The sequence below is a fragment of the Pleurodeles waltl genome, chromosome 5 (assembly GCF_031143425.1).
Source record: "Pleurodeles waltl isolate 20211129_DDA chromosome 5, aPleWal1.hap1.20221129, whole genome shotgun sequence".
Lineage (NCBI taxonomy): Eukaryota > Metazoa > Chordata > Amphibia > Caudata > Salamandridae > Pleurodeles > Pleurodeles waltl.
The window spans coordinates 816,401,387-816,416,352 of record NC_090444.1 but is presented as its reverse complement, the minus strand read 5'-3'; the positions used below and the strand labels follow the sequence as shown (position 1 = coordinate 816,416,352).

Sequence of the window (14,966 nt, the reverse complement as noted above, 5' to 3'; positions counted from 1 at the left end):
CCTGAAGCCATCACGGGCCTCTTCAATCCATTTAAAGCCACTCCCTGCCTCTTCTGCTCACTCTAACAGCTTTCTGCTTTCTCCCTTTGTCATGCTTTTTCGTTTTTCCCTTCATCCGTCTTTCCCATATGTGTCTTTTGCTCGCAGCAAATTCTTGAGGCCGAAGAATAAGCCCTGGCCCTAAAAAATAAGTGCCGGTGCTCAGCACCGGAAACAACAAGCACAAATTAAGCACTGCAACTACAGCAACACACTCTACGCAGGAATCACCACCCAACTCCTGAAAAGACTCCAGCTCTACAGAACTCAGCCACTAGCCTCATCCTCAACCTCCCCAAATGGACACAATCACCCCCCCACCTCAGGAACATTCACTGGCTACCCATTCAGAAGATATGCCAATTCAAGCTGTTGATACAGCCTACAAAGTCCCTCTGCGACCTAGTGCCATCATACATCAACCACAGCCTGAACTACCACCAGACCTCCAGACACCTGCGCTCCGCCTCCCTCGCCCTCATTCCCCGCATCCGCTGAAGTTAAAGCGGAGAAAGATCCATCTACTATCTCACCGCCAAAGATTGGAACAACCATTATCTCCACCTCAGAGAAGCATACTCCCGTACGAAATTCAGAAAGGGACTCAAGACCTTGATCTGCGACTGATCACAGCAGGATCCTAGCACCTGGATACCCTCAAAGGTGATTAGCGATGCTCTACAAATCCTTATTGCTTGATTAATTCATGTTGTTTAACATGTGGTAAACAAAAAGTGAGAGAAGCAAAACTGAAAAAATGGCTTGGTGATGAATCCTGTATGACATACGGTAAGAAGAATATTGGGATGACTTAGAACTGTTTTTGAGTAGAGTGTAAACAGAAAACCCTGATTTGTGGAGGAGGTGGTAAATCCTGAACTTGAGGATTCACCATTAGTTGAGAAGCTTCCCCATAATCACTTCTTTCATGAGGGTATTATCACTGCAGCAATTCCTTCAGAAGACTCTTCATACGGAAAGAATCCTCCAAACAAAGATGTAAAAGTTGCTTGACAAAGCAAAAGTTTTCTTTTGCCTCCAAAGCCTAAAATAAGCATAAGCATTAGTAGTTTTTTAAAATATATGGCATTCTAACATTTTAAAAATACTGCTGCCAGCATTTCCTCAAAACTACTTTAACAAATGTGCTTTGAACTGTAAACGGATCAGAGTTCTATTAGTCTGAGTAAAGCTGAAGAGATCCACAAAGATTAACAAAAAAACAAACATCATGGTGTTATTTGCACCATGTGAGACAAAACATGTATTATACCATATTACTGAATAAAAAGAAGCAGTCATACCTATTGAATATATTATCTTCAACTCTCATCTTCTGAATAGTGTCAGATTGAAGAGCCAGGTGTATAAAACCCTTTTGCAGTCACAAACCCTGTAATTTGCAAGATCAAAGGTTTCCTGACAGCAAAACGTCTTTCCACGTTGGACAAAAGACCTTTTAAAAGTTAGAAAAGTCATTCTAACTCACAAGATGGCTTTTGCTACCGATATGGAATCCCAAATTCAAGTGACAGTGGAAGGAGCACGACTTCCTATTTGTGATTCTGAAAAGCATGCATCAATGGTTTATGACCTCAACTGCAGTCTCAAATCATTGAGCGGTTACCGGACCGGGCACTGCTTCCCCTTTGGAAATCTGACATTTGAGGGTTGTGTAATTAATAGTAAATTACTTGTTTAGCAGCCGTACTAGCAAACATCTCCTTAACTACACAGTCATTCATGAGCAATAAACACTCTCTTTGTTAATCTCTGGGCCAGGCAGATTCAAAGGTTCTATGCGTTTTTTGTACGACGCAAGGATTGCGCCCAGCAGGTGATATGACCCAAAAAAAAAACAAAAAAAAAAAAAAACAGTCAACGCAGCGACAGTAGAAACATTTAACTCAATCTACACTCAAAGTACTTACCAGTGATGGGGACTTCAGCAGCGAGGCATAAGGGGAAAACAAATACAACATAAGTATACGTGAAGACCCGGAGTTGCTGTATGTGTAAGTGCAACGTGCAGACAGGAATAAGAATCAGAGCTTCCAAACATTTTATATAGGGTATAACATGCTAGACGTGAATGAAAAGACGAATGAGTTGACTCAGTGCCGGCTTTAGGACAGGTGGTGCCCTGTGCAACAGTTTATCTTGGCACCCCATCTCCCCCCCCATGACCCTCCTCCTCAGTTTCACTCACTACCACCCAGCAAATAAGCACCTCATCTCTCCATCGATCCCCTTTCACATATATTCACGTGTTTTAAAGCACTTGTAAAGGCTGGCTTTTCTAATCCACTTAGCTATCCACATAAAATATAGGGCATATTTGAGAGCTCCTAGGGCCATTCTACTGCCACATTAGCATCATTTTTTTCCCTAATGTGGCGTTAGAAGGCCAAAAACGCTCTGCCATGTTTACAAAGTGGAGCAATGCATGCATTGCGCCACTTTGTATCCCTTTGGGTTACATTATGCCTACCCCAGGCATAATGTATGCAAAGGTGGCATTCCCCCATTAGGGGAGACAAAAAAAGTGGCGCAAAGAAATCTGACAGATTTCTTTGCGTCATTTTTTTCCGGCACTTTTAACGCCTACTCAGAGCAGGCATTAAAAGGAAGCTTCTGTTGGTTACAGTGGGCCTCTGGGTGCTTTGCAGGATTAGCATCAACATTTTTTCTGCTAATCCTGCAAAGCGCCGGACTAGCGTAAAAAATTCAGACGCTAGTCCCCTAACGCAATGGTGTACCAAATTTTAAATACAGTGCACACATGGTGGTGGTAGGGGGGTGCACTGTGTGCAGCACCACTTTTCTTAAATATGCCGCATAGTTCTGTTTTTTGCAGGAGGCATACTTTACATTGAGTCAAAGCTGCCTCTAGGCAAAACTCCCATCTCTCTTCCTCGCAGGAACATTAACCACAAGGGTTATCTTGAAATTTTTATTGTTTCCTAAAGTCTGGACGCACAAGAAACTTTTCAGCAGGTGCTTTTAAATCACAAGTTTCGGAATTTATTGCTAACCGCTCGCACCGCCCAAAAGCCGGCCCTGCAACAGTGGACTCCTACATGCGCACTCACACATTTCTTATTGCCATTAACGTCGCAATTGAAGTTAACAAACGCTTGCTGATATGTATCACTTAACCTGAATTCGATTGCAAACGTAAGCCCAATTTTCTTTTTAAAATGTTTAATAATAGATTTTGTTGTTTAACGTGCTTATTAAATGATTTTGTAAACTGAAAGCGATAGAGTGGAATCCTGAGTGAAACATCGAGCTAGGCTGGTGCACCATCTCTGCCATGCCAATGACTACCTAGAGAAGCCTTCACACTAGGTTTTTATATTGGGAGAGACGAACTGAATACAGAACATCACGGAAGAAAATGCACTCCGGTAACTAAAGTACATTATTAATAAACAAGTAAAGGGTCACACATCTTACGAAAGGGAGGTTGCTAAAACAAACATGCGGTGCAACATTTTAAAATCAAAACTATCCCAGCAAAATTTGTATATTTCAGAATTCTAATGTGAGGAATGCATTAGGAGTATACAAGCCCACTTGGAAGTTTGAACATATCTTAAGCATTTTATTTAGACAACGTACTACTTTCTAGGGAAGACCGAACTTCAATGTGTTGTAAGCTTCTTGTTGATTGTACTTGGTGGGCACCTCTGTCTCCTACCAACAAAGAAGGATTGAAGTGCAACAAATTTGGTTTTGCTATTATTGATATGAAATGCTGAAAAATATTAATGGCAGATATTCTGTTTAATATGGAAAGTATTATAAGATAGCACTGACAAAGGCGGAAGGGATTATCATAGTGAATTTTCCATGCTGTTCGGCTGTATCAGATACTATATTTACATGTTAGAAAAACATTTGAGGAATCAATACAAAGAACAGAGGGGCTGTCCTTATCCTAATGAATAAGGCATATGTCTAGATGCATTTCCATAGCCCACTACTCTAAGTGGCCAAAAGTTGGACAGGGAGTGAGAACAATTAAAAAAGAAAAAAATAAAAAATAAAAAAACACACACACGGTCACCATTTTTTTTTTTTTAAACTTACTCACGTCTTGTACTCCAAGTGTTGCGATATCGCACACCAATTCCAAGAAATTAATGACAGTGTGAAGGTACACTGCAGAAATGTAGTTTTATGTCTGGTAAAAACTTAACTATGTGGGCTAGGAATTCAAAATAAATATATGTACTGGACCTACAGAATAAGCTATTTTAAGCTCAGTATATACCAATAAAAAGAAATCCTGCACATCCCGTTAACTACTCAACCAATATATCCCATTTGTTGCCAAGTGCAAGGAATTGGATCCAATTCTTTTGTAGGGTATCATGTCCGGAGACAGACAGACACACAGACAGCCACATACACACACATATATATATAATAATAATAATAATGTATAAAGGTTCTGGTGGTAAAAAACTAGATCCTCACCTAGCACAGCGGTCGGCACAAGTGAATCATTTGGCGCTGCAGAAAAACAAAGCTCATGAACAGAAACATTACACACAATCTATGTATATTTTCTTATTAGCAACAGCCATTGTGTACAAAGAAACAATTTTGGTGCGGTAAACAATTAGATGCCCTTTACTGTTTTTATATTTGGATGTCCATTTCTAGAGGAGCGATTGAAACCAAAATCGCCTGAAAACCACCTATCTGAACCTGTGAGAACAGCATATACACATGCACATAAATCTATGCTGGCATGGCATCACAGAAATCACAGTAGAACAGATCCTGCTAACAGGCGAGGAACCTCGTATCTGGATGGACTTAAATAGTGGAAAATAATTAGGATCTCCGCTCACAAAGTCTTTGACTCATCAGCGATAATAGCTACACATTTACTATTTAATCCAGTGCAACTGTTGGTTGTTTTCCATGATTTGGCAAGCGGTTGTCCATCAACAACAGAAAGGACCTCACAATATATTTCATAAAGCTCAAAACTCCTCTAGATGGTAATAATGTTGGCCAATTAGATTATAATGTTCTTCTATGGAGTCATAAGAAATTAAAGTCACTTTAAATGATCTGCATAAAAATGGCTGCCAATGCCAATATTTACTCAGATGTAATACTATGCTGTGGTTTCTTCTACTGACATTCCTTTACTTGGGATTGTGCTACAGAAATGACATTCCGAGAAGAACTATTACAGACACTCTTTTGCTGGCGATCCCTTTGGGGGCTGCTTGGACTGAAGGAACTTCATTGTGTTTTTTTTTTGCATTTTTTGCAGTTACCGAGACTGGGCTAAAACGGAGAATTAAAAAAATACAATGCGCTACACTGTGCAAATCTCTTACCTGTGAATTCTTACCAAGCAGGGAACGAAGAACCGTTCCAAATTACACGATCTTACTTTTTGTCGGACTAAAGTGTTTTGTTGAATTAGTCCATTTTTTTTCCACTATCAGCACCACCTTTCTAACTCAACCGAAGACTCTTTCTGGAGGTGCTCCTTCAGAATGAAACTAACAGCACCGGTGAGCTGACCTGTAGAGACTAGATATGCGCCCATAACATCTCTCTAGATAAAGACAATCTGAATATGCCAAAACTTTGGTTATTTGTTTCTGACAGTCTGTTATCCCGATTTCAACTTGGCTTTCATCATTCTCTAGCCTATAGGCACCTTAATCCCTGGTGATTTACACATTACTTAGCTAGTCCTCTCAAACATGCAGATCTCCATCACTGACAGAGAAACCAGAATCACATAATCCAAGCTTACAACATTAATAGCAAGTATTACTGAGGCCCCCCCCGAAAAAAAAAAACATCAAATGTTACAAATCCCAACCATAACGCTGTTGAGATTAAACACATCTAGTCTGTGGCAATGGTTAGTAATGGGACATTACAGAACACAGCCTCAGCTTTTGTAGCTCACTCAGTCCATAAAGGATGAGATTTATGTCCTAAATCTACCAGAGCAGCAGAAATATTCAGCCTTGGATGCACACTAAACAATAATATCGTGTCTCCATGTTGAAAGACACTCACGTGTAAAACGTTTGCCTATTCAGCACGGTCTCTCCACAACCTTCTGACAGTTAAGTATGCTAATTAAAACATGGAATGGCTTGTAAATGCAACTACGTATCAACACTTCACCACTATAGGTGCAGAAAGGAAACTTTCATTAAGCAACTGATAAGGTTTTACTAATACAGACTCCAACATAGCAGTGGAATGCCTGCTCAACTTAAGTTAAATGCGAAATTTAAGTGTGTATTTTATAAATATGCCTGTTGTACATGTAACACTCCTAAATTCAAAGGGACTTATTCCGTTTTCATAACTTTCACAATAAATTTTAGTTGCAATATTCCCTTTTACACCCACTAGGCAATCTGCAACATAGACAAGTTTGTCCCCTATTGGTTCTCATAATGAAACACCAAAGATCTAATACCTTATTTGTGAGGTGAGTGACAGAGGGAGAACTCTAACAAATGTGGAACTATAAATGAGACCCCCACCACCCTCTTTGCCGATGAATAGGTTACTTACCTTCAGTAACAATCTTTCTGGTAGATACTTTAGCTAACCACAGGGCCTCACATTTTGAATATTCTCCAGACATCAGATCCAGAAAATCTTCAGCAGTTCTCCTGTGGGCCAGTAGATGGCATTGTGCGACTCTGAGCTGATGTCATTTCAGTCTAGAAGTAACAAAAGGAGCCACATAAAAGCAAAACCTATGCATGCTGATGTCAGTTACTTTCTAGGTTGTTCGTACCCATGGATGCAGAACCCACAAGCAAATTGGCTTTCCCCAATCTGTAGATCGCTAAACCTGCAACCTTATTAGATGAAAAAAGGAGGCAGTTGAAAAAGCAGCGAGGTGGAGGGCTGGTGTGGAACCTGCAATTAGATGAAGTATCTACCAGAAAGAGCGTTACTAAGGCTAAGTAACTTGTTCTTGTGACAGGTACCTTTAACTGAATGTTCCTCACCTTCTGAAAAGGCACCATGCAGTACTTCTCAGGTGGAAGTTCTATGAACTGGATCAGACCAAGAAGCTGAACAGAACTGAGTGGGCAAATTGCCTGTCTCAACTGACCTGGCTGGCCAGACAATAGTGGTTCATGACATTGTGGAGAGTCTGGCAAATATCAAGATCATTTACTGCACAAAACAGTACATGCTGTCTATAAGACTAATCTAATGAGATCAATCCTCACCAAGTGGGGCAGATCTGTACTACTGGCAAGTTCTTTTGTTAAGGATGTTAACTATCACCCACCCTTAGGTGGCATGCTTCATCGAGTCCCTCCTCACACCAGGACTAATGGTTCCTGGTTTGGGCTGTAACTCCCTTAACCAAGGGAGGCGCTTTTAAGGTGTTTTTGTAAGTTAGGGCCTTATGAGAGCTGATGATGTGGATTTAGAGTGCAGGGTATGTGATAGAAAAGGTTAAAACTACCACTTGGTGGGCTGAATAACACATTACTTACCTTCGGTAACGATTTATCTGGTAGAGACATATTCTAGTTGCAGATTCCTTACCTTAGAATTTCCCCTAGGTTTCAGACTGGATCTGGAGATTTGTCTTCGATCAATACCCTTGAGTTATGTCAGGTGGTGACGGTCAACTCCGGGTTTGTCGTTTGCGTCATGGTCGCCGTGATGACATCAGGGTCGTATATAGGTGCTGCCTCGGTGACGTCAGGTTTTTTTCACGATTTTCCACGCCAAAGTGCGAATCCATAAAGAACACTGAAAATGGTGCACCAGAGCTAAGGCCCTGAAAAGGGAATCCCTCTCACTAGAAATCAGTTTGCAAGTGAGTAGTATGGGTGGGTCAGTAAGGAATCTGCGACTAGAATATGTCTCTACCAGATAAATCGTTACCGAAGGTAACTTATGCATCTGATAGAGACTTCTAGTTGAAGATTCCTTACCTTAGAATAGGTACCCAAGCAATACCATCCTCAGTGGTGGGCTCCGAACCAAGATCATACTAAATAAGTCCTGCAGGACCGAACGACCAAAGTAGCCGTCTCTGCGGACCTGACTGCCCAGGCATTATTGTCTGGTGAATGTGTGCAGCGATGCCCACATTGCTGCCTGTCAGATATCCAGGACAGGAACTCCCTGTGTTTACGCAGTGGAAGCAGCAGTTGTACTTGTGGAGTGAGCATGCAAGCCCTCAGGGGGTTGCTTCTTTGCCAAAGCGTAGTACAGTTTGATGCAGAGTAGTACCCATCATGAGATGGTATGCTTTTGCACTGCACTCCCTTTCTTTGCACCCACATACCCAACAAAGAGTTGATTGTCCACCCGGGAAATCTTTAGTACGATTTAGGTAGAACGCCAACGTTCTTTTTCGATCTAGACGCTGGAGTCTCTCCTATTCATGAGAAGGATGTGGGGGTGCGTAAAAAAGTAGGTAAAGTGATGGATTGGTCTACATGAAAAGGCACAACCTTGGGAAGGAAAAAGGCCCTCGTACCAAGCACCACTTTGTCAGGATGAACAGACAAAAATTAGGGTTTAGAAGAAAGAGCTTGAAGCTCACTCACTCTGCGAGCAGAGGTGATGGCAACAAGAAATGCAGTTTTGAGAGTATGGAGCTGCAAAGGACAGTTGTGTAACAGCTCAAAAGGGGCACACATTAAGTACGTGAGGACCAGATTGAGGTCCCACTGGGGCATAATAAACAGAGTGGGAGGAAACAAATGGGCAAGTCCCTTAAGGGATCTACCAACAATAGGAGATTTGAAAAGGTAAGTTGGTCTGGCAATCTAAGAAAGGCTGACTTAGCCGATAAGTAACCTTTAAGGGCGCCCAAAGTAGAGCCCCGCTGGGCTAAAGGGAGGATGAGCAAAAGAACCTCAGTGAGAGGAGAGGGGATCAACAGACTTGTTGGTAAACCATGGCACAAATTTATGCCAATGACAGGCGTATACTGTTTTGGTGGAGGCACGGCTGGCTGCCAAGATAACGTCACAGACTTCGGACGGAAGGTCAAAAGCTGTCAACTGCTGCTGCTCAATCTCCACGCATGAAGGCAAAGATTGGACAGGTTCGGGTGGAGGACAGTCCCCTTTTGCTGCAGCAGGAGATCCTTCCAAAGGGGCAGTCTGGTTGGAGTATCTGTGGCAATACTCAGAAGCTATGGATACCATACTCTCCGTGCCCAGCCTGGAGCCACAAGGATTACTTGGGCCCCGTCATGCTTGATCTTGTTCAGAACTCTGGACAGAAGTGGTGTAAGCGGGGAGGCGTAAAGGAGGCCTGAGTTCAACTAGAGATGAAAAGCATCTCCGAGTGAGTGTAGCCTCGGAAACTCCAATGCACAAAACAGCTGACGGCACACGTTCTCTGTGGAGGCAAACAGATCTAACCAAGGCTCTCCCCACTGCTGAAAGAGACCTTGTGCCACCTCCAGAAGGAGATGTCGTTCGTGATTGTCTATCATCAACGGTTGAGTTCATCTGCTCTGGCGTTCAGAGAGCCCGCCAGATGTTGAACCACCAGGGTAATGGCCTGATGTGCCAGCCACATCCAGAGGTGCAGACCCTCTTGACAAAGGGTCCAATCCGCCCTGTTTGCTGCCATACCACATGGTGGTAGTGTTGTCTGTGAACACCTGTATGACTTTCCCTTTGAGAGAGGGAAGGAATGCTTTGAATGCAAACCTGATCACCCAGAGCTCCAGAAGACTGATGTGGAGTCCAGACATCTCTAATCTCCACCTCTCCCATGTGGCTGCCCCATCCCAGGAGTGACGAGTTGGTGAAGGGAGAGGGATCTGCCGTTGACCCAATCCTGATTCGAAAGCCACCATTGCAGGTCCTTCTCAGGCCCCTACAAGATCCGGACCATGTCAGAGATATTACCATGATGCTGTGCCCACTAGAACCTCAAGTCCCAATGCAGAGCTCGCATATGCCATCTTGCATGTCACCAGCAGGATGCAGGAGGCCATGAGGCCCAGCAGCCTTAGATTCATTCTCACCAAAACCCAGGATAGACGTTGAAAGATCGGAATCACAGCCAGAAAATCCTGGACTCGCTTTTCGGGAGGATAGGCCCGGAACTTATGTGTGTCCAGAACAGCTCTGATGAAAGAGAGCATATGAGACAGAGTCAGGTGTGACTTCAGCATGTTTATACTGAACCCCAGCATGTGCAGAAGGTTCGCATAGTCTGACGGTGGGAGATAACTCTGGGGTGTGTCCGCCTTCAACAGCCAGTTGTTGAGGTAGGGGAAGACTGAAACCCTTAACCTGCACAGATGAATTGCAACCGCTTCCATCACTTTCGTGAACACCCGAGGGGCCGAGTGAGGCCGAAGGGGAGCACGGTAAATTGAAAGTGCTTGTGACCTACCATGAATCACAAGTAACGTCTGTGGACAGGCAAGATGGGCATATGGAAGTAAGCGTCCTACAAGCCCAACGCTACCATCCAGTCTCCTGGGTCCAGGGTAGACAGGACCTGAGTCAGAGTGAGAATTTTGAACTTCTTCTTGAGGAAGAGATTGAGGGCCCGAAGGTCTAGGATACGTTGTAAGCCCTTGTCCGTTTGGGGCACCAGAAAGTAGCAGGAATAAGAACCACAATCTACTTCTGGTGCAGGGACCCTCTCCACGACTCCCTTGGCCAAGAGAGCTGCGACTTCCTCACGGATAAGTGCCAGATGATCCTCCGGTAAGTGGCTGTAAGATGGAGGCATGGCCGGAGGGGCAGTCTCTAGGGGGATGGAGAAGCCCCTTCGGACGATCTGCAAAACCCACCTGGCCGTTGTGATGGATTCTCAGTGAGGCAGGCGGTGGCAAATCCTGCCTCCAACTGGTATGAGATGGGGGAATGGACTAGGAAGGCATGGAGGCTGCCGCAGGGGTGGACTGGGCAGACCTCTAGTTCCCTGTCCCGCGAGTCTGTGGGATTCTGCATCCAGAGCCACACAGGGGCTGAGTAGCGTGGGTGGCATGGTGGCTGGAAAAGGGACGCAACGTGGAGCTCCTTTCGTGTCCACAAAAGGGGTGAAAGGCGAGCTGTTGTGGATGAGGGGCAGTCAAAAGGCCAAGGGACTGAGCTGTAGCATGGGGCTCCTTGAACCTCTCAATCGCTGAGTCCGCCTTGTCTCCGAAGAGACGGGTGCCATCAAAGGGCATGTCCATTAGGGATTGTTGGACAACTCCCGAAAAACCAGATGTCCTCAACCAGGTGTGGCGTCTCAAGGCCACTGTCGATGCAACCGATTTATCCAGAGAGTCGGTCATGTCCAGCCCACAGCGAATAGTGAACTTCGCTGTGTCTCTCCCATCAGCAACAGCTTGCGATATGATAGCCCTGGCCTCCTCTGGGATCTGCAGCAAGACTTGCACACCATATCCCACAATGAGTGGGTATAGTGGCCCAAAAGGCATGCAGTGTTCATTGACCGCAACGCCAGACTGGAGGAAGTAAACATATTTTTCCAAAGTTGGTCCAGTCTCTTTCATTTTCTATCCGGGGAAAAACAGGGGAATGTGCCAGAAGAAAAGGAAGCCTGAATCACAATACTTTCAGGTGTTGGGACAGGAATTTAAGGTCGTTCTGGCCGGGCAGATGGCATCGGGCGACTGTCCTGTTCACAGAAGCCCCTGTGCTGTGTCTGGACTAAATGCCCTAAAGGACCCAGAAGGACATCAGTGAGGGCTTCATTGAATGGGAGTAGAGACTCCGAAATTAAGGCCCCCAGGCTGAAGCACCTCCGTCAGGAGATTAGTCCTGACCGCTACAGTGGGCAGTTTGAGGCCCATGACCTCAGCCGCCCTACTGAGGCTTCCTCCACCATAGCCACAGTAGGAGGAGAAAGCTTGACAGCGTCTGGAGAAGTATCCAGAACACTGGCCTCGCCCAATGTCTGTGCCCAGTCTATTTTAGGGTCATCCAGATGGTATTCATAAAGGTTCAGAGACCCCTCCAATCCCTCCTCATATCCGTACCCATAGGAAAAAGGGTTTGAATCCGACCTGGGGTAAGTAGGCTCAATTGAAGTCAAAAGCAGCGTCCGCCGACACGTTCCGACTCCTGGTCATTGAGAGTTAGGATTGGGTCGACATCAATCATGGGCCCAACCGACGTAGAGTGTGTTGACGACTTAGCAGGCATGGGGAAGGTCGCAATGGTACAACCGGCGTCAACACGCATCTTATAGTGGATCCAGAGGGGCCCTTGGAGACGGAGGCCGAAGCCGCCGGCGCAGAACCCAAAGGTACCCCTAGCCAAACCCCCAGGTCCAAACAGAGCCGTAGGGGATTGGACTTCACAAATATGAGACACATGGCAACATAGAACTCTCTGAGTTGGGAAGGGGTCACTCCGGCTCCCGGAAACTCAGGGAGGCACGGAGCGCACCCATACGTGGGCTTCTAGGACAGAGGCCTGGAGCGTTGATGCTCCTCACGCGTAGAATCAGCCGAGCCAAAAGGTGAAGTCGAACAATGCCAGAGCCTTTTTCAATGACAACTTTTTCTTACCCGAGTGACCCGAAGACTTGGAAGAAGACAAGTGGTGGTGACTCCTCAAACAGTCTTGAGACCTTCCTTTCGAGTGGGAGCGATGCCGAGTAGAGCGCCAGGCCGCAAGCAGCTTTAGGGACCGCTTCCTCAAAGCATTCGGATGCATGGTCCGGCACTTGAAGCACAAATTCGGGTCCTGGTTGCGTTCTAAATGCCACAAACAGACAGGGTGCGGATCCACCACTGACATCATGCAGTGACAATTATGACATGGTTTGAACCTGGTCTTCGGGGACATCCTCTACACACCAAAAGTCACCAAAAAACACGACAAACATGTCAAAATTGGTCAATAAACTACAGGGTAGCACTCTCCAGATCAGCGCTTGGCACAGAAAGAAAAGAACTGACTTCACCGTGCCGAGGCGGCACCTATGTATGACCCCGGCATCATAATGGCAACCAAGACGCCAACGACTAATGCGGAGTCGACCGACGCCACTTGATGGCGCGCAAGGGTATTGCTTGAAGAAAAATCTCCGGATCCAGTCTGACGCCTGGGGGTAGTTCTAAGGTAAGGAATCTGCAACTATAAGTCTATCAGATCAATGAATTTATTCTGGTGCCCCAAGGGACAGATTAAAACTGAGAGGGGGTAGATCTTCAACCTAATAGGAGAGGGTCAACATGTTTCTGTCTGGTTAATGTCCCTGCAAAGAGGTTTTAGGAATTCTGTTCATAATTGAATATCGTCACTTTGCGAAGTAGTAGAGTGGAAGTGTATATAGGTATATATATAGTGATGTTGGCAGTGAGCCTCAGTAGGTGTAAGGGGAGTCCACCGTCGTAGTCAGCTGAAATTATGTAATAGTGCAAAGACATATGATTAGGAGAGGAATTAAAAATTATATATCACTCTTGTGCATTTTGTATATCTTTGGTGTATTCTTGTGGTCATGCATATGTGATATTGCACATCACATACGTGGTACTTGTGTAAACACTCTGGTGCATCATACTGACAACTCAAGTCAATAAACAGAGGCTACATAAAACAGAAAAGTGAGACAAACAATTAAAATCTCACTACAGAATAAACACAGTGGTATGTATTGGAACTTAGGCTGTCCAAGAGTATAGGCATGAGTTGCTCTGCAAGAGTGCAACATATGCAGGAGGAGCACTATGCAGATTGGTGCTCCAAATTTTAAAATAACTAGGCCACAACCAAGTCTGATGTGGTTTCGGCTTAGTCAAAATACTGCTAGAAAATATATAATTCTGAAAAGAGAAAATATGTACATGCAGGATGGCAGAGGCAGTGTACGCATCAATCTGCTACGGGCCTTTTTTGCTCCCTACATGGTTTGTTAGGTGAGGAAGCCAAGTGTCCTGTAAGTCCACATGGGCTCGGCCTCTGATACAGGAGGCCACAGTCTCAGAAGAGGACATGGCGGCACAGAGTGCGCACTGGGAAATGTAGTCCCAGAATGGTCCAAAGTCTGTTGAATCAGGCGCTCTGAATATAGATGGAAATTAGATGGCAGTTACGGGCCAACAATTAGGGGCTGTAAAATGTTACAGGCCTCACAAATTCTGCACGTCTCTGAATAGAAGATAACTGAGAGAAGAGTAGCATAGATTAACATTAAAAGAGCCCAGTAACTGCATTTTGGAAAATGGAAGTGGGAAAAGGAAAACAGGAAACAGTTTATCTGTTTGTTCAACGCAAGATTCTCATTCATGAGTCACATAAAAGACTAAAGTTTCCCTGAAAAATATCTCAAGGTGCTTGTATCATGACAGAGTGGTCCATGGAATGTCATTGTTGAGGGCTAAGATATTACTCTTTAAGCTGGAAACTCCACATTGTTCCTTCTGAAATAGATACCTTTCCAAACCACGTCAGGGAAGTATATAGTGTTTTTTCAATAACTGTCCATTGCAGGTCATTATCCAGAACAGTCACTCCGCATGCCACAGCAATGGCAGAAGCTTTGGCTCTGGTGGAACGGGCCCTCAGGCCTTCCACAGGTAATTGAACAAGAAATTGTCCTCGTTTGCACTGCCTTGCCTTTTTTGCCCCCAGTGAACCCAATGAAAAGCTCATCATTAACATGAGGTTTCCTTGTACAATCGATATAAAGGCAAAGAGCTTTTTTAGGATCCAACCGATGGAGTCTTTCCTCCTTTTTCGAGGGGTAAGCGAAGAACCTTGGAAGGATAATAGTTCGGCTGACATGAAAAAGAATTACTCCTTTCACAATAGAGAAGGCTTAAGTTCTCAGACCCAGTTTTGCATGGCGGTTTGGTGCCGATGTTATGATTATGAGAAAAAATGTTTTGAGGGCAAGAGGCTGAATTGGACACCTATGCAGCAGTTCAAAGGGAGTACACATTAGGG

The 14,966-nt window shown here is 44.6% G+C and overlaps 1 protein-coding gene across 8 annotated transcripts in view; it reads right to left on the bottom strand.

Moving 5' to 3' along the window:
• The window catches only part of PTPRK (protein tyrosine phosphatase receptor type K), a 1,183,996-nt gene that overhangs the window by 118,474 nt on the left and 1,050,556 nt on the right, over nucleotides 1-14,966 (bottom strand). For 4 of the 8 annotated variants that reach the window (XM_069234830.1, XM_069234832.1, XM_069234836.1 and 1 more), the window contains one exon: nucleotides 4,525-4,560. The exons of the other annotated variants lie outside the window; for them this stretch is intronic. In XM_069234830.1, the coding sequence (XP_069090931.1) occupies nucleotides 4,525-4,560 (36 nt within the window). The remainder of the gene's footprint in view (nucleotides 1-4,524; nucleotides 4,561-14,966) is intronic. 8 annotated transcript variants of the gene reach the window in all.